Source organism: Drosophila yakuba, chromosome 3L, assembly GCF_016746365.2.
Source record: "Drosophila yakuba strain Tai18E2 chromosome 3L, Prin_Dyak_Tai18E2_2.1, whole genome shotgun sequence".
In the NCBI taxonomy this organism is placed as follows: Eukaryota; Metazoa; Arthropoda; class Insecta; order Diptera; family Drosophilidae; genus Drosophila; species Drosophila yakuba.
The window spans coordinates 4,876,193-4,897,206 of record NC_052529.2 but is presented as its reverse complement, the minus strand read 5'-3'; the positions used below and the strand labels follow the sequence as shown (position 1 = coordinate 4,897,206).

Here is a 21,014-nt window from a genome sequence, read left to right as displayed (position 1 = left end):
GAAGTTATAATGAAAATTAAAATATACATATGTGCAAGCAGAAAGGAAAAGTTGGTTTAAAAGTTATCTTTTTGTTTGGAATGTCAAAATACTTTCTTGTTTTTGAAATTTATTCGATTTGCCTTTCTGCCTAACTGTTTACAAGCAATGCCTTCATTCACTAATCTTATTTTTATTTAAATGATTAAAAAATTAAATAAACCAAGTTTTTTTTAATTTTAATTTTCAATTGTTTATTAAGTACAAGTTAAACAATAATTAGGTTAAAAGGTTAAAACAATATGTTTTTTTTTGCAGATGTACTAGTGAATAATTTGATTTATTTCCATTTTATTTACAACGCAATCTAAACAACAAATGTAAACACTTTGAAGCTAACAGAACCAGTGATACTTGCACTTTTTATTTACAACGTAATACAAACAACTAAAGTGGCGATTATTGTGGCATAATTTAGTTAGCATTCACTGTAGTTTCCTAACCAGCCACAATTGGGTTGTTCCAGGACCTTCCGATCATGGCCACCACATCGCGCTTCAGCTTGGGCCCAATCAAGGGATTCATTTGGGCCATGTAGCAACATAGCCAGAAGAGCCAGCAGCAGGCGGCGGTCAGCATCAGGATGCAGCGGATCAGGTTCTGATGCGGTCCTTTTGGGGTCATTATGGGCATGGCGATGCCCACTCCGCCCCACAAGGCGGTGAAGAACAGCACGGGAAAGAAAGCGGCACCCATTTTTCTGCTTCAAACTTTTAATTTCAATAATTATCCTGATTTTATGGTATTTATTCCAAACCTACCGTTTTTTCTAACTGCTGTATACGAAAAATCAATAGTTATCGCTTACGATATCTTTATTTTCGTGTGATTATCGATATGTATACAATTAGTAATACAATCAGTTTTGTTTCGTTTTTTTTTTTTGCACATACAGATTAAATAAGCTTTAATTAAAAACTAAAAATTATATTTTTTTAAATATAAAATTAGCAACGGCTACAATTTCACATTGGAGTGCGAACACTACCGATTACATTTGAATTAAAGAAACAACCAGGTTGTCATCCCCGGCCGAAAACTTAGCACGGACGCAAACCACCGCATCACTAACAAAAATATTTACAAATTTTCATTGGCACTTTTACACAATAGATTTTAGAGCAATTGCAATCCCAGCGCCAACATGACGATGCGACCTGATGACCACCGAAGGAAATGGGACAAGAACGAGTACGAGAAGCTGGCGGCGGAGCGGCTGCTCAACCAGGTGGCACCAAAGGAAGAAGGTCAGTGCATGAAATCCATGGTAAAGACTCGCAATCCAAGGCATTCCAATCCCCCACAGAACCAGTGCAGCGGGAGAACCTCAAGCGACGCGACTACAAGGTGGACCTGGACAGCAAGCTGGGCAAGAGCGTTGTCATCAACAAGAACACACCTACCTCGCAATCCGGTGGCTATTACTGCAACGTTTGTGACTGCGTGGTCAAGGACTCCATCAACTTCCTGGACCACATCAATGGCAAGAAGCACCAGCGCAATCTGGGCATGTCCATGAAGGTGGAGCGTAGCACCGTCGACCAGGTGAAGGAGCGCTTTCAGCAAAACAAGAAGAAGATGGAGGAGAAGCAGAAGGACTACGAGCTCGAGCGCCGCCTGCGGGAGGCCAAGGAGGAGGAGGATCGTTACAAGGAACACCGCAAGGAGAAGCGGAAAGAGCGGAAACGCAAGGCCGACGACACGGACTTCGAATCTGGCGGCATGCCCGACGACATGGCCGCCATCATGGGCTTCTCTGGATTTGGTGGATCAAAGAAGAACTCGTAGGAACTAAGTGTTGAACTGCCCCTCCCCTCCAATTTTAGATGTACCATGAAATAGAAACTAAACACAAAACGACGCGCCTAGTTTAGCTTGTGACATTTATTTTGTATATAATTTCACACCAGTTCAGACACCAGCTACCCGGCTGTTCCCAGTTAGAATAATTTAATAAGCAGTCAGAATGCAAAAATTACTAAAAACCATTTCACTAAATCTAAGCATACGGCCGTTGGTCACCTGCGGAATGAGCTTAGGTGAACACAAATCCCTGCTCAGTGGGTATGTCCCACGGCATGGTAAAGAACTCCCCGGGCAGTTGGGTGCAGTGCGTCGAGTTGTAGTCACGTAAATGCTTGCGCAGCTGAAATGTGCACAGAATTAGATATATTGACACATTAAACTGCCTAATAAACCCACCAAGAACACAGCCATGAGGTTGCGCACCTCCTCCGAATAATCTGCTCCAATGTTCATGGGGAAGGACTTGCCCTCGTCGGAGGCGTAAGTGATCAGGCGCGACATGCACAGCTTCTCGTCGGCGGCGGGGATACTGTATGGTTCCAGAGGCTTGGACAGCAGCCCCTTGGCCTTATTCAACTGGGAAGCCCCAAAAATGTTTGGATACCGGTGCTTGAGCACTGACAAGACCAAGAAATTGCCACGATTTGTGTCAATGTGGTTGTCCCTGTGGAAAATCAATGGGTTTCGTTTTAAGAAATACCACTGCTTAAGTGCCAAACTCATCACTCACTCTGCAATAATCTCATCCTCAGTGCGGCGAATAAAGGATATGGGTCCATTGAACTCGTTGGCCAGTTCGGCATTGTTCAAATTACAATAGTTACGAATCGCTACCTTCACAATGCCCGCTAGTGCAGCGGGCATGCGAGGAACGGCCAAGTAGAGCACATCGTCGAAGGTGGCGTCCAGCACCACTCCCTTGACTTCCGGATACACAGAGGCAGCGTACAGTGTACTGAAGCCACCAATGCTCCAGCCATACAGAATGATATCCTCAACGGCGAACCCGAGATTATTGATGGCAAACTGCACCACGGCATCGATGGCGTTCTTGTCCTGGTGCGGATAGGGAGTGCCTGTACTGCCGGCGAATCCGGGATGATTCCAGCCCAGTACGGAATACTTTAAGGCCACTGGGGTGCCCATGATGCCTACTTCATAAAAGCCGGCGTTGCCCTCGGAGCAAATGACCAGAGTCTTGCCATTTCCCACGTTGTCGTTGCGGTTGTCAATAAACAACGTATCGATTTCGTTTGAGTCAATAGTCTTAACCTTGTAGCGGATGCCGTTGTCATCCTCGATGAGCTTGGCGCGTCCGGAGATCAGCATGGGTCCTGCAACATGAGATTATCAGTACATGAAGGACTTAATCTGGCTGAGTTTCAAGCTTGTTATCTGAATACGTTTTTACAGCCCTTACACCAACAGTATATAATTAGGAATGACCATAGTATGACTAATAATTCTGTAGCTATGTATAACCTGTTGGAGAAATTGCGCACAACTTTGTGCTTTATGGGCTTTAGCGAATGAGGCTTGACCGATTGCAGCTTAACAAGATTTCAATCAGCTAGATGTACATGTACATCTTTCTTACTCATGAATTTCTGGACCAGCTTGACCGAACCCGGATAGATCATGGAAAGCCCAAAAGTTTTGATAGCCAGGTAGGCAATGGCCTCGCAGGGCAGTGTCGCCAGCTGGATGGGCTCCCGCCTCCTGGCCGTGACCACCGGCTTTTTGGTGTCCCTGAAAACGAAAGGTGTTGTTATTCTAGCACACTCCAAAAGGTGAAGCCCACTCACCCGGTTAGAGCCTTCACATCAAAGTCCACCGGCCAGGCGTTGAACTCGATGTCGAAGCGACGCAGCTCGCTGTTGGCATCTCCCGGTGCCTTGGTGGCCTTGGCCCGGACAAGGGCCTTGATCATGTTGGAGTAGGAGCGCGATTGTTTGCGCCCCAGGCCGCGCATCACCAGCGATATGATGACGATAAGGCCCACGCTGGTGGTGATCTTGGCCAGCGTCGGCATAGAGTCGGTCACCAGATAACCGCGTCGGTAGAGGAATGTGACGAGCAGCGGGGAAGTGTAGTAGCCCACGGACCACATAACCGATAGCTGCAAGGGGGAATGTCGACATTCTACATTACCACATGCTCCAATTTGGTTTTCCCCCATGGGATAGCAGTGCACTTACCGTCGATAGAATCTGCTCCCCAAACTTTTCCACGGCACCTGCCTCGTACATTTTGCGCTGGGGCTCCGGCACGCCGCGGTACTCCATATAGAGATTGGGGCCAAAGACGTAGTTGAGGAAACTCATATTGAAACGGATCGAAGTCGGTATGTCTGGATATATTTAATTTTTCTATTTTTTTTTATTGTAATTGATGTGAAAGCTGTTCCAGGGTGTCGCATTCACAAACAGATGTTTCACATCGATTACCAGGGCTACCATATCAGAAACCTAACGGTATTGTCATCTTCGAAACAGTGGTCGAACCTACAAAATACAAAAAAATATACAGTGGAATGTTTAATAATTAATGTATTGTTATTTATGTATATATTAAATATATTTTGTTGTTAAATTCAATTTGGAATTGGAAACTAAAAGCTCACTCAAATGTGTACCTTTTAGAACTAGTTCTCTTAATTGCTGTTATCACAGATCTTCCCAGCCCTGGTTCTACCCCCAGGAATTTATTCCCAGTTGATAGACAAAAACGCCGGCTTTAAAATGGAAAAGTTTAATAAAGCGCAAGCAAAAAATTTTGCTGCGGCCCAAAAACTTGTGGATACCTACGCCTCCAGCTCCGAGGATGAAGGCGAGCTGGACGAGAAGCACATTTTGGGTAAATAGACCGATGCTCGTGACGTGTCATTCAAAAGCACCAACTATTGGGCTTTATCTGTTTTAGACCTCCTATACAAGAACTACAAGCCGTCGGATAGCGCAGGAAGCTCCAAGGATGCGGCCCGTACCAGTACGTTCCTGGAGAACACTCTCCACTCGGGAGCCGCAACCTGTCTCATTTGCATCGGAAGCATCCGGCGCGTGGAGTCCATTTGGTCCTGCGAGAGCTGTTACTGCTTCTTCCACTTGAACTGCATCCAGCGGTGGGCCAACGATAGCATGATGCAGATGAAGGTGAAGGCGGCGGAGCAGCAGAACGGCCAGGGCCACTACAACCACCTGGGCGAATTTGTGCCGCCCAAGCGACAGAAATCCCTGCACTGGTGCTGTCCTCAGTGCCGCAGGGACTACCAACCGGTCGATAAGCCCACGCAGTACAACTGCTTCTGCGGCAAGGAGGTGAATCCAGAGAACCAGCCATTCCTTGTGCCCCACTCCTGTGGAGAGCTATGCGGGAAGCTGCTGCAACCAAAATGTGGGCACGATTGCAAGCTACTGTGTCATCCGGGACCATGTCCTCCCTGTGCGCAGCAGGCGCAGGTCTCCTGCCTGTGTGGTAAATCCAGTCCCAGGTCCGTGAGGTGCATTGACAAGCAGTGGAGGTGTCAGCAGACTGTGAGTCCTAACGATTCGAGAAGTGTTTCCTCATTTAATTCCATCATAAAATAAATATTTTCCAGTGCAAGGATCTTCTGGCCTGCGGCAAGCACAAGTGCAATCAGGTGTGTCATCAGCCAGGAAAGTGTCCTCCGTGCACCAGCAAAAGCCTACAACCTTGCGAGTGCCAGCGGGAGTCGAAGATGGTCAACTGCTCTGATCGCAAATGGAAATGCCAGAATGTAAGGCAAGCCCTTTGAAAATGGAGCATATAAAAACTATCAATTTCTTCAGGTTTGCGGAGCTCCGTTTGCTTGTGGCTTGCACATATGCGAGAAGGTATGCCATGCAGGACCCTGCGGCGATGGAGAGTGTCCTTTGCAAGTCAGAAGTTGCCCATGTGGCAAGAATGTATGTTGTATCTTCTTATCATCTTAACAGTTTGTCTATATTTATGATTTTCCTAATCTTGTAGACTCAGGTAAGACCCTGTAATGAGGCAGAGGAAACCTGTGGCGACACATGCCAAAAACTTTTGTCCTGTGGCCAGCACACCTGCACCCAGCGTTGTCATCGTGGATCTTGCATTTCCGTAAGCTAGTCACCAGGAAAGCAAATCATTCATCTCATGCAATATATTTCCTACAGTGTCCAATAAGAACTAAAAAGAAATGTCGTTGTGGTCTGCACGAAAAGGAGCTACCCTGCTCCAAAGAGTTTACATGCGAGACTAAATGCAAGCAAATGCGTGATTGTGGCAAGCATGCCTGCAATAAAAAGGTATACAAACTCAATAGCATTTAAAATATATTAACAAACTCATTAATATATATTTTATAGTGTTGTGGAGATCAGTGTCCACCGTGCGAAAAGATTTGCGGCAAGCAGCTGAGCTGCAACAAGCACAAATGTCAATCCGTGTGCCACAACGGACCCTGTTACCCGTGCAAACTGGAATCCCAGATCAACTGCCGCTGTGGGAAAACCAAAAAAAGCGTTCCTTGTGGCAGGGAAAGAAGTGCACGCATTGTCTGCTTGGAGCTCTGTCGGTTCGTCTTCCTTCCTTAAAGTATAATGGCCTAGTGTTAAACCGCCTTCTTGCAGCATAACTCCCAAGTGTCACCATGCCATTAAACATCGTTGCCACAAGGGTGAGTGTCCTCCATGTGGCCAAGTGTGCGGTCTACCCAATGACACCAGCAAATGTGGGCACATCTGTAAGGCAAGATGCCACGAGGCAGTTAGAGTTAATAAACCCAAAGAGGCTAGGCCACAGGCCAAAAAGGTACCTAATTATTGGGTCTATAATCGCATTCTTAATATTAAAACGCTACAATTTGTTTTACAGTATGAGTATAAGGCATTACCTCATCCCCGGTGCGAGGAAGGTGTTATTGTCACCTGTATTGGTGGTCATGAAGTAGCTACTTGGCCATGCTGGAACTCAAAACCCACGTCCTGCCAGCGAAAGTGCGCACGTCAGCTTAAATGCGGCAACCACAAGTGTCCATTAGTTTGCCATTCCGTACCTCATCCCCAGGATATGTCTGTACAAGCTGGCTGTGCCAACTGCGAGGAAGGTTGCTCCGTTCCCCGACCCACCGGCTGCATTCACGCCTGTCCCAAGGGATGTCATCCACCGCCCTGTGCGCCCTGCAACTTTGTGATTAAGACCAAGTGCCACTGTGGACTCAACCAGTTGGTTTACAAGTGTAATGAGTATTTCGATGAATCGGGAACCGTCCAAGAGATCATCGAGCGAAGAGAGAAGCTACGGAGCTGCGGTAATCGATGCTTGAAGAATGTGAGTACTAAACCCCACATTTTCGATCAAGCTATATCTTTAAATTAAAATACGTTTTCAGTATCCTTGCGGGCATCGCTGCACAGCCATCTGCCACACAGGCAAGTGTCCAAATCCCGAGTTGTGCCGCAAGAAAGTTCGCATTTTCTGCGCCTGCAAGCGACTAAAGCAGGAGGTTGCCTGTGACAAGCACCGTGCTGGTCAGACATCCTTGGAGTGCGATTCCAACTGCAAGGCGGAGCAAACTCGCGCCCAGGCGGCGGAGCAACTGCAGCTGGAACAAAAGCGTCGCGACGAGGAAGAAAGAAACCGTCTGGAACTCGAAAAGTTCGAGGCCAAGTTCGGTAAACGCAAGCACAAAGAGCGCAAAACTGTGGGCGCTGGACCGGCGAAGGCCAAGATCGATTGGCAACGAAGAGCAATCTATGCAGTGTCCATTCTAACAGTTGTGGGTGCGATTGTGGTGGCTTTCTACGCGGACAGTTAAATAAGTGACAACTACCGATTCAGAATTTGTAATATCAATTTAAACAGATAAGCAAGTAGAATAAAAACAATGACTGATAAGCATTTCCAGCCAGCGCAGTGTTTGTCTATGTTGAGCTCTTCTAATCAGGCTGGCCAATTACTCCGCCTTGGCCTTCTTCTTGTAGACACAAGCAGCGGTGAAAACGGAGGCGCTAAGGAACGTTGAAATCAGGAAGTTTGATAGCAACATCCAATCGTGGGACTGGAAGAACACCGTGTAGATTCGAGCTGTAAAAGATATATGCGTTAATTGATGACATCAAGTGGGAGAATGCAAGGGGTGATCTCACTCATGTTTGTAAAGGCGGAGAGTGCCCATGTTGTTCTACTGACGGAGCTGGCATCCTTGGACCTCAGGATAGCCAGCAGCTGGAGCACCTTACTCGTGGCTCCGATGGGAGTGCAGAAAGGCTGTAGAGACATCAAGCATTTAAATAAATTTCAAGATATATATTAATGGTCCGAGCACAAAAGGTATTAATAGCTGCTCAAATATTATACAACAAACATCGGTGACCTTGAGCGAAGATGCTGCCCAGTTAAGAGCACCGCCCTTTCAAACTAAAACAAATAACAAATCAAACCAAACGAGTTTGCCCGGAAGCATAATTAGTTAATTGGAAACGGGAGTGCGGAACGGGTTTGAACTGCGCCGAAGTCGTTATCTGGGCAAGAATGCCCGCCTAATCAGTCACCAGGTGATATCAATGCAGTCTTACTCACCACCAGGAACGTAAGGATGATAATGGGAAATAGCTTCAGGTATATGAGAGTGGCCACTATACTATACAGTATGGCCACCACTTGCGTCCTCTTGCCCAGCAAATCCTGGTACTTGAAGGCGTAGTAAATCAGGGCGTACTCCTGCAGCAGCAAAACAGGATACTCCATGTACGAGAGGAAGTCGTATCCACTGGTGTAGTTATACGACAGCATCACCGTATAGCTGAACAGCTCCAGGCATAGTCCCAAAACGCTGATGCCTAATTCGTATCATATGAGTGGGAGGATGGGTTGGAGATTTTGTGTGGGCGATGCTCACCTTTCGAGGACTTGTTCGCCCGTATCGTGTTTATCTGGGGCACCTTGATCACTAGGCAGGACGAGACCGTTATCAGGCTTAGGAGGTCCGCCACCACGAGCACTGGGCCGCGTTCGAGGTACTCGGACACCACATCTCCGAGAGCTCCACTCATTGCGACCGTCGAAATTCGAAATTTGCAGCTTTTGAGTGTGACCTTAACATTGTGTGGACGGAAATGCTAGTGTTACCACACTCTCGCACAAGTAAACAAATGAACGATATTTGCTGTAAGCGTTCTTAAGTTATTTTATAACATCTAACATAACATAACATCACTTTACTCAACTTGACAAATACCATAATAAACATAACAAACATAATAGTTCTGGTTTCCAATCAATTTTTTAATGTTGTATATATATATATATGTAAATCTGTGTTTATTAGTAAAAAGAAATATTGCATATATACGATTATTTGGTTAGTAAGCAATCGAAAGTAGAAAAGAAGAATTACAAAGAAATCAAAATTTGTAAGGAACCCCCAAAATTACTAAAAAGTTTGTACAAATAATTGATTGAAGAAATCCAACTTCTTACAAAACCTACAGAATCACATATTTTTAAAAACCGAACTAAAGTCACGCGGAGGTTCTCACATCCCTAACTTAAGCTGTAAATTCCCATGGTATATTTGAACGGTCGAGCGGTGGTCACACTGGATCCGCATTAGTTTTTTTTCGGGTCCAAAATCTGTCCAAATCCGCAAATTCTACGCATATTCTAGTATCTGAAGACCAGAAATTTAAATAGATTGGACACAGAGTCAGCTGAAAAACGCAAAACGTTGGCAATTTTCGAGGAGCAGCGTCCTTAAAACGTATGTGAAAATTTCGATTGAACGTGTGTGTGCTGTGCTGCGCCTGTGTGTGTGAGAGTGGGCCCCAAACGCAAAAAGTTTTACACGCGTTAAATGTGCAGTTGAAAAATTGAAAACAAATTGTGGCCGCTAAAGCAGGGTGTGTTTTTAGTCCCCTTCTTGTTGTTGGCTGCCCCAAAAGTTTATAAACAATATGCAAGGCACCACGCGGACTTAAACTTTAGCTGCAAACGAGCGAGCGAGTAGGTTTGTGTGTGTGCGTGACTCTGACTGTGTGTACAACAATGTCCACATTTTTCTTTTGTTGTTTGCTCCACGAATTATGGGGCTATCCCCTCCGTGTTCAATCCGCTGCATTTGCAGGTGCAGAAAAGTGGGGTTAGGATGGCCAAAGAGTCCGCAAGGAACGCTCATTGCACTGCAATCGCTGCTCTGAATTTGCAACGAAAGTAATCTATTTTTGGGGGATTTGGGACCACAGGTCTCTGCCCATTATCCGCGTTGGTGTGCGTCTGTGTGTATGCAGCGATTATGACGACTCCACACCCGTGGCTAAAATCCACAGAGAGAAAATGTTCTCGAGCGCATCCCCGATATTCTTCCAAAGTGTCCTGTGTGGCACAGGTAAAAACGCGTATCAAAATGCGGTGTGAAAGCGGAGACCCTAAAAAACGTATTTTACATTTTTCGGGAGGTCAACAGCCAAAGGCCATGGATCTGTGGTGGGGGAAGGAGACGGAAAAGCAATAGAAGGAGGGTGGGAACAGAATGAATAGGAAGAAGGGAAAATGTTCGGGAGAAATGCCTGCACATCTGATCTGTTTCGGCAGTGATGCAACAGCAGGAGCGCTGAAAATTCCTTTGTGATCTCGCCCCTTTTGTTCTGCGGATGCTGCGCTGCAATGGCTGATCTCTGCTTCTCCTCCTCCTGGTTTTCTTGTCCTCCGCCTCCTCTGGATCTTTCAATCTCTGCCTGCGGCGATCCCTTTTTCTACTCTCTCGGGTGCGTGTGTGTGTCTGTGTGCTGGTAGGATGTGATGGCCAGTCAAGCTGCTGTCAAACATCAGAGATGCGCAGCTGCGATTTTCCAGTCACGGCTAGGATCAGATCTTTGCGCTAATATTTAGTGATTTGCTAACCACTCGAAAAATCCATTTCTCCAGAAAAAGAAAGTCGGTTCGCAGAAAAATTATTTCTTAAAGAATGACTAATATGTTTTTGGAATTCCGGTTTCGATGTTTGCGAAAACATAAAGTACATATTAAAATAAATCACGTATTAATGTAACTTTTTAAAATGTGTGACACATATTTTGCTTGAAAGTCAACATATCTGTGATTTAGTATATCGCTAAGCTGAGTTACTAAGTAGTAAGCATACAAACTTTCGTGACTATAGATTGTACACTAAACATTTAACTAGTAAACACCACCGCCGTTTATTAAAGCGTGTTACTAACATTTTAACTACAGATGTGGTGTCAGAAAAAATGACTTCTTAAATTCAAGTCTTAATTTGCTTATGGTTATAACATTTTTAGGATTTAACAAAAATATTTGATCCTCTTCTTGGAGGGCTTTTCCTTTCACACGAGTAACTCGGTTTCCCGATCACCGGTGACTTTCCCGCGTTGATCATCTCTGAATGTCCGTAAAAAGCGGAGGGAAAAGATAGCGGCTTGAATTGCAAGGTGTACGTGTTGTTGTTGTTATTGTTCTTGTTTGGTGCTGCGGCTGCTGTGTATCTTTGGTGCTTCTTCTTCTCACGTCCGTTACTTCTCGCTCTCGTCATCCGCTCTTCACTCTCCATTCCTCCCCGCTTTACCTTTTTGCTGCCTGCTGTTGTCTCTCTTTCCAGTGTATGTGTGTGTGTGTGTCTGTTTGTGATGTTTTTGTTGTAATACCCGTTTCGTCTTCTTTTGCCCATTCTACTTCGCGCCGTTTTAGCCTCTTCCGCCGATCCGATGCACTTTTGTGATTTCCTTTTTCGCGTTCCAACGACGCCGGCAGAGGCAGCGACGTTACGATAAATTTTTCCCACTGCTTTTCATTCCCTTGGATTTCATTTTTTTTTTTTTGCAACCATCAGTTTGCGCTTGTTGCGTGGGAATTTCGGATCATCTTGGATTCTCAGGGCACAAAAGGATCGTTCATAGTAAGCGGTGAAAAATTTGTCATGCCTTGGGTTTGAAATTTTTGTGGCGTCTGTTTCCAACGCTTTATTATTCACCTTTCCAGAAGAGCTCCCGTTTTTGTTCCCAGTGGTTCTGGAAGCTAGAATAATTTAATAACAAATCTTTAACATTTGCAGGAGAACGCTTTGCCCATTTTTGGATGCCTGTAAAGTATTATGGAAAGAGGATGCCCAGCTGCTAGCAGTGAATCCGTGGCCAGTGCAGGGGAGCGTACTCAGTCAGCAGTCACCAGCTCCACCTCCACGTGGGTCAAGAGTCAGGCCTCCACCAGCCGAAAAGCAGGATTATCAGAAGAATCGGAAGTGGGATTAGGAGCAGTAGAAGCAGAAGCAGGAGCCGGCAGAGAAGCCTTTGTATCTATGTCAACGCTGCGAGATGATGTGGAGGACGTGTGTGTGTCGTCAAACTCACAACATGGTTTCGCCGTAGTTCTGGACGACGAGTCCAGTACCTTTGAGATTAGCTCTTCCAACTCACTGCCCACCAGTGCGGGGGCGGTGTCCACAGTGGGAGTGGTGGCCGTCGACGACAGCTCCTCCACGGACACTCTGAACGGTCATCCTGGTTTGGGCCACCCAGCCTCATCGGAACACAGTCGTCAGGGCTTTTTTAATGAGGATAATGAAGATCCTCCGGTTGTATGCCTTATAAACGATGATGACGATGATGAGGATCCCGAGCCGGAGGAGGACGATGAGGAGGAACCGATTGAGGAGGAGGACGAGGACGTAGAGGACATTGTAACGGGCGCCATCGACTGCCCCAATACATCACAATTGGCTTTAGCCGACGGCACCATCATGGCGGCCGATGGATCCAAGATCTTCCTGGAGACGCCCGTCGTGGAGGAGGCCCAGCCGCATCCCGGCCAGGTGGTCACAACGGGATCCCAGTCAGAGCTCACAGGCAAGCCAAAAAGATTGAGCGATGAGTTCTTGCTGGGTGAGGAAGACCAAGCAGAGAACCTCGCTTTGGGAAGAGGTAATAAGTCTGAGCTGGTCGGTCCCGTGGACGACAATCCTTCTGAAGGCGATGATGCGGCTACTTGCTTCTCACTGCATGACCGCCTTATGTCAGTGCGCCTGAAGCAGATGAGCCTCACGGCGAACGCCGTTTCGAATCCCTCGCCAGCAGCTTCTGCCAACGCCGCCGCCCAAGAGGAGGCCTCCACTTCCAACTCCAGCTCAACCTCCAGCACTGCATTGTCGAAGGCAGACATTGAGTCCATGGATCTGATCGAACGACGCGACTTTGAGACGGAGCAGCGTCTCACCGGCGGTATTATCCTGCGCACCAGCTCCATGATGAGCCAGAACAAACTGAATCTAAGTCTGATCAAGTCCATGGCGGGGGGCAGCAAGGCGGCCAATGGATCGGGTACGGCCAATAGCGACGACTGGCCCAGCAGCAGCAATGGGCGGACCGTCTCTTCGGACAGCAAGTACACCTACAAGGATCTGTCCACGACACCAACGAGCAGTCGCAAGTACACCAACAGCCGGCTAAGCAAGTCCACTGCCAAATTGAATCTGGGATCCTCGTTGGGCGCCTCCAGCTGTAGCCAGCACCGTAGTGGTTCCACTTCCACTTCTAAATCCACGGAGTCGTCGTCCAGTTGCACTGGAGCTGCCCGAACGGACGTTTACACCAACACCAACTCGAATGATTACCCCAATCTGGCTCCAACCACGTCTGGTTCGTCCACATCCGGAGGAAGCTGTCAACAGGATCAGGAGGACAATGTTAGTGCATCCGTTTCGTATAGCTCGGTAGGATCGCAGACCTCTCAGGAAAGTGGTTGCAGTCGCACCACTGCCATCAATCCAACTGCTGCGTGCTCCACCGGATCGGCCTGCTTGGGTGACTCACAGGCCTCGACATCGGCTTCTACCTCTTCCGGAGCCGGAGCGTCCAACCGTTGCCAGTATGCCACTGCTTCGACGACAAAGGCAGCTCGCCAGGTCAATGCCAGCGCCCAAACCCATGAGCGTTTCTTGACTCGCAGCAATCCTCCAGCTGCTAGTGGAGCGGGATCAGCTGCTGCGCACTCGACGGCATCAGTTCGGCAACGTCGAAACGGTTCCAGCGATGTAGTCCACTTGGAAGTAGTGGTGGAAGAGGGAGCTGCCGGAGGGGACAACGGTCTGGTGGAGCCTGGTGACTTTAGTGCCGAGGAGCCTTGGGCCAACTGCGATGAGGAGAACAACTGTTCCGATCTGGAGGAGATTTGCACATGCCAGAACGGTAACGGAAGCAGCTACGGCGGAAGCAATGCCAGTCTCAGTGAGACATTTGACCTGGACGCCATGGATCCCGATGAGCCCATTTCCTTGTCGCTTTCCTCTGGCACAGCTGGCTTCACCGAATACTCGCTGACCAATCCCAGCTCGCTAATCTCTCAGCAACGCAAACGAAAGTTCAACGAGGGACGCCTGCTGGATGGCGGCGACTACCCGCTGACTATATCTTCCAGCGGCGAAGTGGGCGGACCGGGTTCAGGCGTGAGCGACAATTGTCGCAAGCGGATTGCCTATGATTTCGCATCTACGCCGCGCTCCTCGCAACACTTGGGACCCACGGCAGTGCTGTCGGTGACGCCCTCATCGCACCTGACAAGCTCCTCGCCGGGATCGGCTTTGGGTCGTCGCACCCCTCGTTCCGTGCCCTCTCGTGACAATCCGCCTCCAGAGCTCCAGCACTGGTTGGCACAGTTCCAACGATGGTCCCATGTCGAGCGATTGCTGGCTCTGGACCGTCTTATCGATCACTGCGATCCGTCGCAAGTGCGGCACATGATGAAGGTGATCGAGCCGCAGTTCCAGCGGGACTTCATCTCTCTGCTGCCAAGAGAGTTAGCACTCTTTGTGCTGTCGTACTTGGAGCCCAAAGACTTGCTTAGGGCCGCGCAGACCTGCCGCAGCTGGCGCTTCCTGTGCGACGACAACCTGTTGTGGAAGGAGAAGTGCCGCAAAGCCCAGATCCTCGCCGAGCCGCGTAGTGATCGCCCGAAACGTGGTCGCGATGGCAATATGCCGCCAATTGCGTCGCCCTGGAAGGCCGCCTACATGCGACAGCACATTATCGAAATGAATTGGCGGTCGCGACCAGTGCGCAAGCCCAAGGTACTCAAGGGCCACGACGATCATGTGATTACGTGCCTGCAGTTCTCCGGCAATCGCATTGTGTCCGGATCCGATGACAATACACTTAAAGTATGGTCAGCGGTGAATGGCAAGGTGAGTAAATAAAACAATAAGCATTATTTAGTGTTTCCTTGCTAACGATGGGGTTTATTTCTTTTAATAACTGTAGTGTCTGCGCACTTTGGTTGGTCACACCGGTGGCGTTTGGTCTTCCCAAATGTCCGGCAATATCATCATCTCGGGCAGCACGGATCGCACGCTTAAAGTCTGGGACATGGACAGCGGTGCTTGTGTGCACACCCTTCAGGGACATACATCCACCGTGCGGTGTATGCATTTGCATGGCAGCAAGTAAGTAAAAGCCACAAAACTATCCACTAACCAGTGCTAATCATTGGCGAATTTCTCAACAGAGTGGTCAGTGGCTCACGAGACGCAACCTTGAGGGTCTGGGACATTGAACAGGGCTCCTGCTTGCACGTTTTGGTTGGACATTTGGCTGCTGTGCGATGTGTGCAGTACGATGGAAAGCTGATTGTGTCCGGAGCGTATGATTATATGGTAAAGATCTGGCATCCGGAGCGGCAAGAGTGCCTGCACACATTGCAGGGCCACACAAATCGCGTCTACTCGCTACAGGTAAGGTGGTTTACGCTTCTTTGTCGGACTTTGCCTTAACTTTATTCTGAATTGCACGCAGTTTGATGGGCTCCATGTGGTCTCGGGTTCATTGGACACCTCTATCCGCGTGTGGGACGTGGAGACGGGCAATTGCAAGCACACCCTGATGGGTCATCAGAGTTTGACCTCTGGCATGGAACTGCGTCAAAACATTCTTGTCTCGGGCAACGCCGATTCCACTGTCAAGGTGTGGGACATCACAACCGGACAATGTCTGCAAACGCTGTCGGGTAAGTTTGAGTCCTCCGTTTGTCGATGGAATATGGGCTGTTGAGCCATTACTAATCTGGTACTCCTTAAATCTCCTTTAGGTCCAAATAAGCATCAGTCTGCGGTCACCTGCCTGCAGTTTAACTCCCGATTTGTGGTGACCAGTTCCGACGATGGCACCGTCAAATTGTGGGACGTTAAGACAGGCGACTTTATACGTAATCTTGTGGCCCTGGACTCTGGTGGATCTGGCGGCGTTGTGTGGCGGATTAGGTAAGTCCAGAACGATATAAATCCACTCGTTTCAAATGAAATAATAATATCTAAAATCTTTCCAGGGCAAACGACACCAAACTCATTTGTGCAGTCGGCTCCCGCAACGGGACGGAGGAAACAAAGCTAATGGTCCTCGACTTTGATGTTGAGGGTGCATGTGTCAAGTGCTCATAGGAGACGGTGGGGCACTTCCAGTCCGGCCTTCGCTGGCGCGCTTGGATCCAGGCGGCGAACGGTCGGGAACGAGGCAGCTAGTATACAGCTTCAAGCGAGATTTCATTGCAAACTCATCTAAACACAGAAAAGCACACACAGACAGATGTCGCGGATATGAGAGTCCGCAACGTAATGTTGATTGCCTTGCCAACAAAATGCAACTGCTCACATACACCACATACACCACACACACCATAAACACACAAAAAACATTAAACATTTAAGGGAAAGAAGAGTAGTAGGGTCGGGTGGTCGGGGTGTGGCTGTGGCTGTGAGTGTATATTGTTAATAATACTTTTTTAAATTACTTTGCTTAATAGCCAAAATTCGTTTTCCACCGTAGAATAATTTCGCTTCTTAGTTTTTATTACGATTATGTATATGGCGAGAATCGATTGCATTAATGATAATATTATGATTATGATTACGTATTATGCAGATGCAAATAATTGTTTCGCGTCGTGTGAACCTGAGAGAGCGTTTATGAGAACAGAGCTTTATATTGATTAAATTGTAATTTGTTTAAATGGAATTTGGATAAGATGGATATGTTAATATTGGCCCAGCACTTGAGTTGAGTTTGCCGTCTATTATGTTTACATTTGTGGTTTCGTTTCGTCCAACTTGTTTTGTTTAAATGTACTTGTATTTGGATGTACCTAAATTCTATTATCATGTTCTAATTGTTTCCCTTTTTACATTTGATTTGCTTCATTTGTCGTGCAGTAGCGTTAGCGATATTGGCTTCCAATTCCAAATTCGAAATTCCTCATTTGCCAGGAACCTGCCACATTTGCCGCACATAGCGTTTAAGAGTCATCTGCCGAACTCATCGAGCAGCAGCTCACCCCCACAGAACAGAAACTGCAACATGAACACTGCAACACAACAACACTCACACACGTGAAATCATTAAGCGAACATATATTTTAATTATAGACTGATTTATTAGTAATTGAAATTAATCTACAAATATGTATGTGTAATGGTACCGTATGTATTTCAATAAAATTTATCGGTTTAAGCATAAATCTGAATAAACGCAGGAATAATAATAAAAATAGTTAAAACCATTTATGTGCCACATGTTATTGCTTCATGAAACTGGGGGCCTTGCAGCCATTGCATTCTTCAATCAACAACGTAGCCAGAAAAACGGTTGTTGGTAAAACAAAATAGATTGAATTTAGTATATGCGCGTAATTTCACTTTATTTGTTCATATTGTGAGTGGACTGGAGCGGAGAGTACTCCGAAAAACAATAAAATATTTAATACTTTATAATAACACTAAAGTAGGGCTATGCTTGGACGATGCTCGGATAGTTTCCAACGACAGCTCTTGGCAGATACCCTCTGGGTACCGGCTATTTTGAGCAGGGGTTGCGAATTCATTTACGGGATTATTTATACAGATTAACTTTTCTTTAATCAAACAAATCACTTCCATGCGATTCAACTCCAAAAACCATAATGGGTGAGTAATAAACTTAAATTTAAGTTATTGAAACTAAATAACTATGAACTAAATGGGTAATTGACTTTGAGAATTTCACGCTCAGTCATTTTTAGATCTTCGACTTCTTGCTGCTGTGTCCCTCGATGCCGAGATTGCAGCGGGAGGCCACGTCCTGGGCCGAGGTGACCGTGCTGGGCACTGCACCGCCGCCCAGAGCTGAAATGTTGCCATTGCTGGGTCGCTTTCGCGTGGGCGAGTGAACCGGCGACTTTTGCTTGAGGCACTCCACATCGTTGAACACCACTTGGGCACCGCCGCCACAAGTGGGGATAACATTGCCCTTGTACAGCTTGGTCTCAACATCGCCATCCGTATCCGCATCCTGCGAGACGAGACAGTACTTGGTTGTTCCGTGGGCAGTTAGCTCCTTCATGTCGGTTAGTTTCGTCACCGACTTACGATTCTTCAGATACGGCTGCATGATGGTTCCGAGGGGAACAGGATTTGCTGCCCGATGCTCCAGCCACTTGTCGCCGGCGGATCGAGAGCGTCTATGCCGATTGTTGGCCGCTGCAGCGCCCTGTTGGGATACAACATTATTAATACATATTCAGATATTCATGGATGAATCATTCACTTACATGACGAGGGGTCGCGTATATATCTGTTCTTGTTGCTGGCACCGAAGACACCTCCGTGCGTACCGTATATGCACCGCGATCTTTTTCGTTAAGTATATTTTCGGAGCTCTGTGACCGCGGCAAACTGGGCAGATCTTCGGACTGCAGAATGTTGGATACCAATCGCAGCTTTTCATCCTTGATTCGCATACGTTCCTGTAATTTAGCACGCTGTTCACGCAGCTTTAGCTCAAACTCCCGCTTGTTTTTGTCCGACTCAACGGCCAGCTTGGAGCTGAACTTTTTCTTTTGCTTTTCCTTCTCGTGCTCCTTCTGGGTGAGCATGTTCTCCTTCTCGTTCAGCTTGAAAGTCAGCTCTTCAATCTGCCGTTCTTGCTTGCTTAGCGTGTTGTTAAGTACGTCAATAGAGCTCTCGTGGATGCGAACCTTCTTCTCGAGGGCAGCGCTGCGATCGCGCTCCTGCTTGTAGACAGCCTTCAAGGAAGCCAGCTCTGTGCGCAACTGCAGATTGTCGCGGTCAAGGTTCATCAGCATCTGCCGAAAGCTGTCACCTAAAGGTAAAAAAAAAATATGTCAATTGGCTTTAATAAGATTAAAAAGGTGACGACTTACATTTTATGTCTAAATTTGCACGCAGCTTCTTTCGCTTTTCTATACGCTGCTCCAGATAGTGCATTAGCTCGCGGATTTTGATCTCTGCCTCGGGACTGTCCATTTCATAGGCAGGAAAATCGGGCCCCAAGCTGTACACCAAACCCACGTCCACCTCCAAATCCTTGGCCTCAGGAATTCCCAGCTCGTTCAGATTGTTAATAGCAATCTTGAATAGCTTGTTCGCTTTGCGACGGCCGGGAGTCAGACCCAAATCTTGCTTCATAGGAGTCGCCCGTGCAATTTGCACCTCCTGCGTCATCTCGGCGAATTTCATCACTTGCTAAATGGGATAAATAAATTTTAGGGACAAGAGTACATTGCGGTTAAAAAAATAATGTACCATATTCTCATCATAGTCCTCAATTCTTGGATTGATGCACACAATCATAGACACCTGTCCTTCGCCATCGAAGTAGTTCTTAAACATGTGTGTGATCTTGGAGTCTCGATAGGGCACCTTTTTGGGTGCCAATCCATTGCTCGCCGAGAGTTGGTTCTCGCGCAGATATTCCAGGCACGTGCGCAGCGTCATCAGCGAGTTATTAATGTTGCCCGCTTCACGCAGTCGCACGCCGGTGTTCTTGGTCCGTGAGGATCGCTCACTGCCCGCCAGATCCACCAGGGACAGTTGACTCACTGTGATGTTTTGTCGGTCCTGAACCACATTCTCACCCTGGCTATCAGTGGGCGCTTGCACCAAGCGTATATTGAACACCGAGTGACTTCTACTGGATTCAGCATTCAGAACAGTGTGCCCCATGCGTTTGCGCTTCTGGCCCATTTGAAAGACCTCGAGGGCCTCCTCCACTGTCTTCACCTCCACTTCTGTAACGCCGTGGACGAACATGTGACGGTTGGCATCTTCACGAATGATTTTGCTCTGCAAAGTCCTGTGTGGATCACGAATTCAATTAGATTTTAGCAAATGTAAAGTCTAGATATGAATACTTACTTCTGTATACCCGAGTCCTCCAGGAGGTCGTAAACACTATTATTGTAAATCTCAATATAGGTGACAAACACCGAGAACATGTTATCCTCATCCAAGCCCAGCAGCGGGATTGGCTCTACTGAGGCTTGAGATGCTATTTCTGGATCCGAGTCCTTGTGCCTGAAGGCAAACCTTCCTGCGCCAGCAAATCGCTGGTTCATCTCGTGCTGCCGCTCCAAAAGCGCATCCTCTTCGGACAGAATCTCGAAGCCATTAAGCTTGTCCGGCTTGAAGACGAACTTCTTGGCCTGGTAATCTGAAATGGTGCGAAAGAGCACGTCCAGGCAGCGCGGCATAATGCCGCGGTGCCGCAGGTTTCCTGTCATGGTGTACGTTTTTCCACTTCCAGTTACTCCGTAGGTGAAAAGCAGACTGTTTCGCCCTTTCAGGAGGTTCTCCACCAGTGGCTGGGCCACCGATGCGTACACATCCTGCTGCGTGGCATCCGGCTGGAAAACGTGCTTGAAAATGTACTGAATCTCACGCTGGTTTGCGTTATGTGGCTTGTGGTGCTGCAGCAGCTGATCCTGCGGATTCAGGGCGATCGTAGTCGAGTTCTTGACTCTCAGGGAGGTGAGATCTCCGTCGGATTGTAGGGGCCGCACCCGACAGAACACGTTCACTGGATCCCTGGCCTTGTCGGAGGTGTCTCGTCGCTGTTTCTCCACTGTTTGTTGCATCCGCGGAGTTTTCGGGACGACGCGCATTGGCGTCCTCGGTCTGCAAATAGGTATTCTCATTGATGGAGTTGAGCTTTTGCGGACTGTCATATCACTTACACTGCCTTCATGTTGTCAGCTTGCTTTTGCCAAGAAATTTTATAAACGGAAGCTGGTTTTCTTCTTGTTTTGGTGCTCAAATCGATCTCTCTTTTAGTTCGTTACCTTCAAATTTACAGCGCCAAGCGACGCCACGCTTGGTTTTAGAGTGACCGAACTTGTAAAAGCGATTAACG

General features: G+C 47.4%; 7 protein-coding genes across 10 annotated transcripts; 3 read left to right on the top strand and 4 right to left on the bottom strand.

Annotated features, from left to right (window-relative positions):
* Positions 1-300: 300 nt before the first annotated feature.
* On the bottom strand, positions 301-948 carry LOC6532943 (V-type proton ATPase subunit e 2). Of its 3 annotated transcripts, none has more exons than XM_002093642.4 (2): positions 801-948; positions 301-739 (listed from the first exon to the last, which is right to left on the bottom strand). In XM_002093642.4, exon 2 carries the CDS (start codon positions 733-735, stop codon positions 478-480), a length of 258 nt encoding a protein of 85 aa, XP_002093678.1. In that variant the 5' UTR covers positions 736-739; positions 801-948; the 3' UTR covers positions 301-477. The 3 variants fall into 3 exon arrangements, with proteins under 3 accessions (XP_002093678.1, XP_015049710.1, XP_015049709.1); XM_015194224.3 differs by having other exon boundaries at positions 301-749; positions 801-943; XM_015194223.3 differs by having other exon boundaries at positions 301-742; positions 801-818.
* Positions 949-1,069: 121 nt separating this feature from the next.
* LOC6532942 (zinc finger matrin-type protein 2) lies at positions 1,070-1,899 on the top strand. The gene is made up of 2 exons (XM_002093641.4): positions 1,070-1,286; positions 1,346-1,899. Exons 1-2 carry the CDS (start codon positions 1,184-1,186, stop codon positions 1,825-1,827), a joined length of 585 nt encoding a protein of 194 aa, XP_002093677.1. The 5' UTR covers positions 1,070-1,183; the 3' UTR covers positions 1,828-1,899.
* Positions 1,900-1,905: 6 nt separating this feature from the next.
* On the bottom strand, positions 1,906-4,269 carry LOC6532941 (phosphatidylserine lipase ABHD16A). Its single transcript, XM_002093640.4, has 6 exons — positions 4,044-4,269; positions 3,651-3,964; positions 3,443-3,594; positions 2,576-3,179; positions 2,242-2,509; positions 1,906-2,185 (listed from the first exon to the last, which is right to left on the bottom strand). Exons 1-6 carry the CDS (start codon positions 4,167-4,169, stop codon positions 2,075-2,077), a joined length of 1,575 nt encoding a protein of 524 aa, XP_002093676.1. The 5' UTR covers positions 4,170-4,269; the 3' UTR covers positions 1,906-2,074.
* Positions 4,270-4,533: 264 nt separating this feature from the next.
* On the top strand, positions 4,534-7,734 carry LOC6532940 (NF-X1-type zinc finger protein NFXL1). The gene is made up of 10 exons (XM_002093639.3): positions 4,534-4,701; positions 4,768-5,378; positions 5,444-5,602; positions 5,655-5,771; positions 5,836-5,952; positions 6,009-6,140; positions 6,201-6,409; positions 6,465-6,645; positions 6,709-7,164; positions 7,226-7,734. Exons 1-10 carry the CDS (start codon positions 4,587-4,589, stop codon positions 7,649-7,651), a joined length of 2,523 nt encoding a protein of 840 aa, XP_002093675.1. The 5' UTR covers positions 4,534-4,586; the 3' UTR covers positions 7,652-7,734.
* Positions 7,664-8,939, bottom strand: LOC6532939 (solute carrier family 66 member 3). Its single transcript, XM_002093638.4, has 4 exons — positions 8,735-8,939; positions 8,416-8,675; positions 7,983-8,103; positions 7,664-7,920 (listed from the first exon to the last, which is right to left on the bottom strand). The coding sequence occupies exons 1-4, from the start codon at positions 8,886-8,888 to the stop codon at positions 7,790-7,792; spliced, it is 666 nt and encodes a 221-aa protein (XP_002093674.1). The 5' UTR covers positions 8,889-8,939; the 3' UTR covers positions 7,664-7,789.
* A 474-nt stretch (positions 8,940-9,413) lies between these two features.
* LOC6532938 (F-box/WD repeat-containing protein 7) lies at positions 9,414-17,376 on the top strand. 2 transcript variants are annotated; one of them, XM_015194222.3, is made up of 7 exons: positions 9,414-9,595; positions 11,906-15,025; positions 15,102-15,283; positions 15,346-15,571; positions 15,633-15,843; positions 15,925-16,096; positions 16,162-17,376. In XM_015194222.3, exons 2-7 carry the CDS (start codon positions 11,945-11,947, stop codon positions 16,271-16,273), a joined length of 3,984 nt encoding a protein of 1,327 aa, XP_015049708.1. In that variant the 5' UTR covers positions 9,414-9,595; positions 11,906-11,944; the 3' UTR covers positions 16,274-17,376. The 2 variants fall into 2 exon arrangements, with proteins under 2 accessions (XP_015049708.1, XP_002093673.1); XM_002093637.4 differs by lacking the exon at positions 9,414-9,595 and adding an exon at positions 11,668-11,749.
* Positions 17,377-17,495: 119 nt separating this feature from the next.
* LOC6532937 (kinesin-like protein KIF23) lies at positions 17,496-20,991 on the bottom strand. The gene is made up of 6 exons (XM_002093636.4): positions 20,839-20,991; positions 20,021-20,779; positions 19,409-19,958; positions 19,027-19,348; positions 18,415-18,965; positions 17,496-18,353 (listed from the first exon to the last, which is right to left on the bottom strand). The coding sequence occupies exons 1-6, from the start codon at positions 20,847-20,849 to the stop codon at positions 17,883-17,885; spliced, it is 2,664 nt and encodes an 887-aa protein (XP_002093672.1). The 5' UTR covers positions 20,850-20,991; the 3' UTR covers positions 17,496-17,882.
* Positions 20,992-21,014: the final 23 nt, after the last annotated feature.

What these genes read in the sequence shown, in the direction of transcription:
- LOC6532943 (XM_002093642.4), bottom strand. Translation starts at nt 735, where the DNA reads ATGGGTGCCGCTTTCTTTCCCGTGCTGTTCTTCACCGCCTTGTGGGGC.
- LOC6532942 (XM_002093641.4), top strand. Translation starts at nt 1,184, where the DNA reads ATGACGATGCGACCTGATGACCACCGAAGGAAATGGGACAAGAACGAG. An exon ending in GGTGGCACCAAAGGAAGAAG is followed by an intron (nt 1,287 to 1,345) that starts GTCAGTGCATGA and finishes AATCCCCCACAG; the next exon opens with AACCAGTGCAGCGGGAGAAC.
- LOC6532941 (XM_002093640.4), bottom strand. Translation starts at nt 4,169, where the DNA reads ATGAGTTTCCTCAACTACGTCTTTGGCCCCAATCTCTATATGGAGTAC. An exon ending in GAGGATGAGATTATTGCAGA is followed by an intron (nt 2,510 to 2,575) that starts GTGAGTGATGAG and finishes GATTTTCCACAG; the next exon opens with GGACAACCACATTGACACAA. An exon ending in ACCTCATGGCTGTGTTCTTG is followed by an intron (nt 2,186 to 2,241) that starts GTGGGTTTATTA and finishes TGCACATTTCAG; the next exon opens with CTGCGCAAGCATTTACGTGA.
- LOC6532940 (XM_002093639.3), top strand. Translation starts at nt 4,587, where the DNA reads ATGGAAAAGTTTAATAAAGCGCAAGCAAAAAATTTTGCTGCGGCCCAA. An exon ending in AGCATGCCTGCAATAAAAAG is followed by an intron (nt 6,141 to 6,200) that starts GTATACAAACTC and finishes TATATTTTATAG; the next exon opens with TGTTGTGGAGATCAGTGTCC. An exon ending in CTAGGCCACAGGCCAAAAAG is followed by an intron (nt 6,646 to 6,708) that starts GTACCTAATTAT and finishes TTTGTTTTACAG; the next exon opens with TATGAGTATAAGGCATTACC.
- LOC6532939 (XM_002093638.4), bottom strand. Translation starts at nt 8,888, where the DNA reads ATGAGTGGAGCTCTCGGAGATGTGGTGTCCGAGTACCTCGAACGCGGC. An exon ending in GGCGAACAAGTCCTCGAAAG is followed by an intron (nt 8,676 to 8,734) that starts GTGAGCATCGCC and finishes GATACGAATTAG; the next exon opens with GCATCAGCGTTTTGGGACTA. An exon ending in TCATCCTTACGTTCCTGGTG is followed by an intron (nt 8,104 to 8,415) that starts GTGAGTAAGACT and finishes ATGTCTCTACAG; the next exon opens with CCTTTCTGCACTCCCATCGG.
- LOC6532938 (XM_015194222.3), top strand. Translation starts at nt 11,945, where the DNA reads ATGGAAAGAGGATGCCCAGCTGCTAGCAGTGAATCCGTGGCCAGTGCA. An exon ending in ATCGCGTCTACTCGCTACAG is followed by an intron (nt 15,572 to 15,632) that starts GTAAGGTGGTTT and finishes AATTGCACGCAG; the next exon opens with TTTGATGGGCTCCATGTGGT. An exon ending in ATGTCTGCAAACGCTGTCGG is followed by an intron (nt 15,844 to 15,924) that starts GTAAGTTTGAGT and finishes AATCTCCTTTAG; the next exon opens with GTCCAAATAAGCATCAGTCT.
- LOC6532937 (XM_002093636.4), bottom strand. An exon ending in AGGACTATGATGAGAATATG is followed by an intron (nt 19,349 to 19,408) that starts GTACATTATTTT and finishes TATCCCATTTAG; the next exon opens with CAAGTGATGAAATTCGCCGA. An exon ending in TGCAAATTTAGACATAAAAT is followed by an intron (nt 18,966 to 19,026) that starts GTAAGTCGTCAC and finishes TTTTACCTTTAG; the next exon opens with GTGACAGCTTTCGGCAGATG.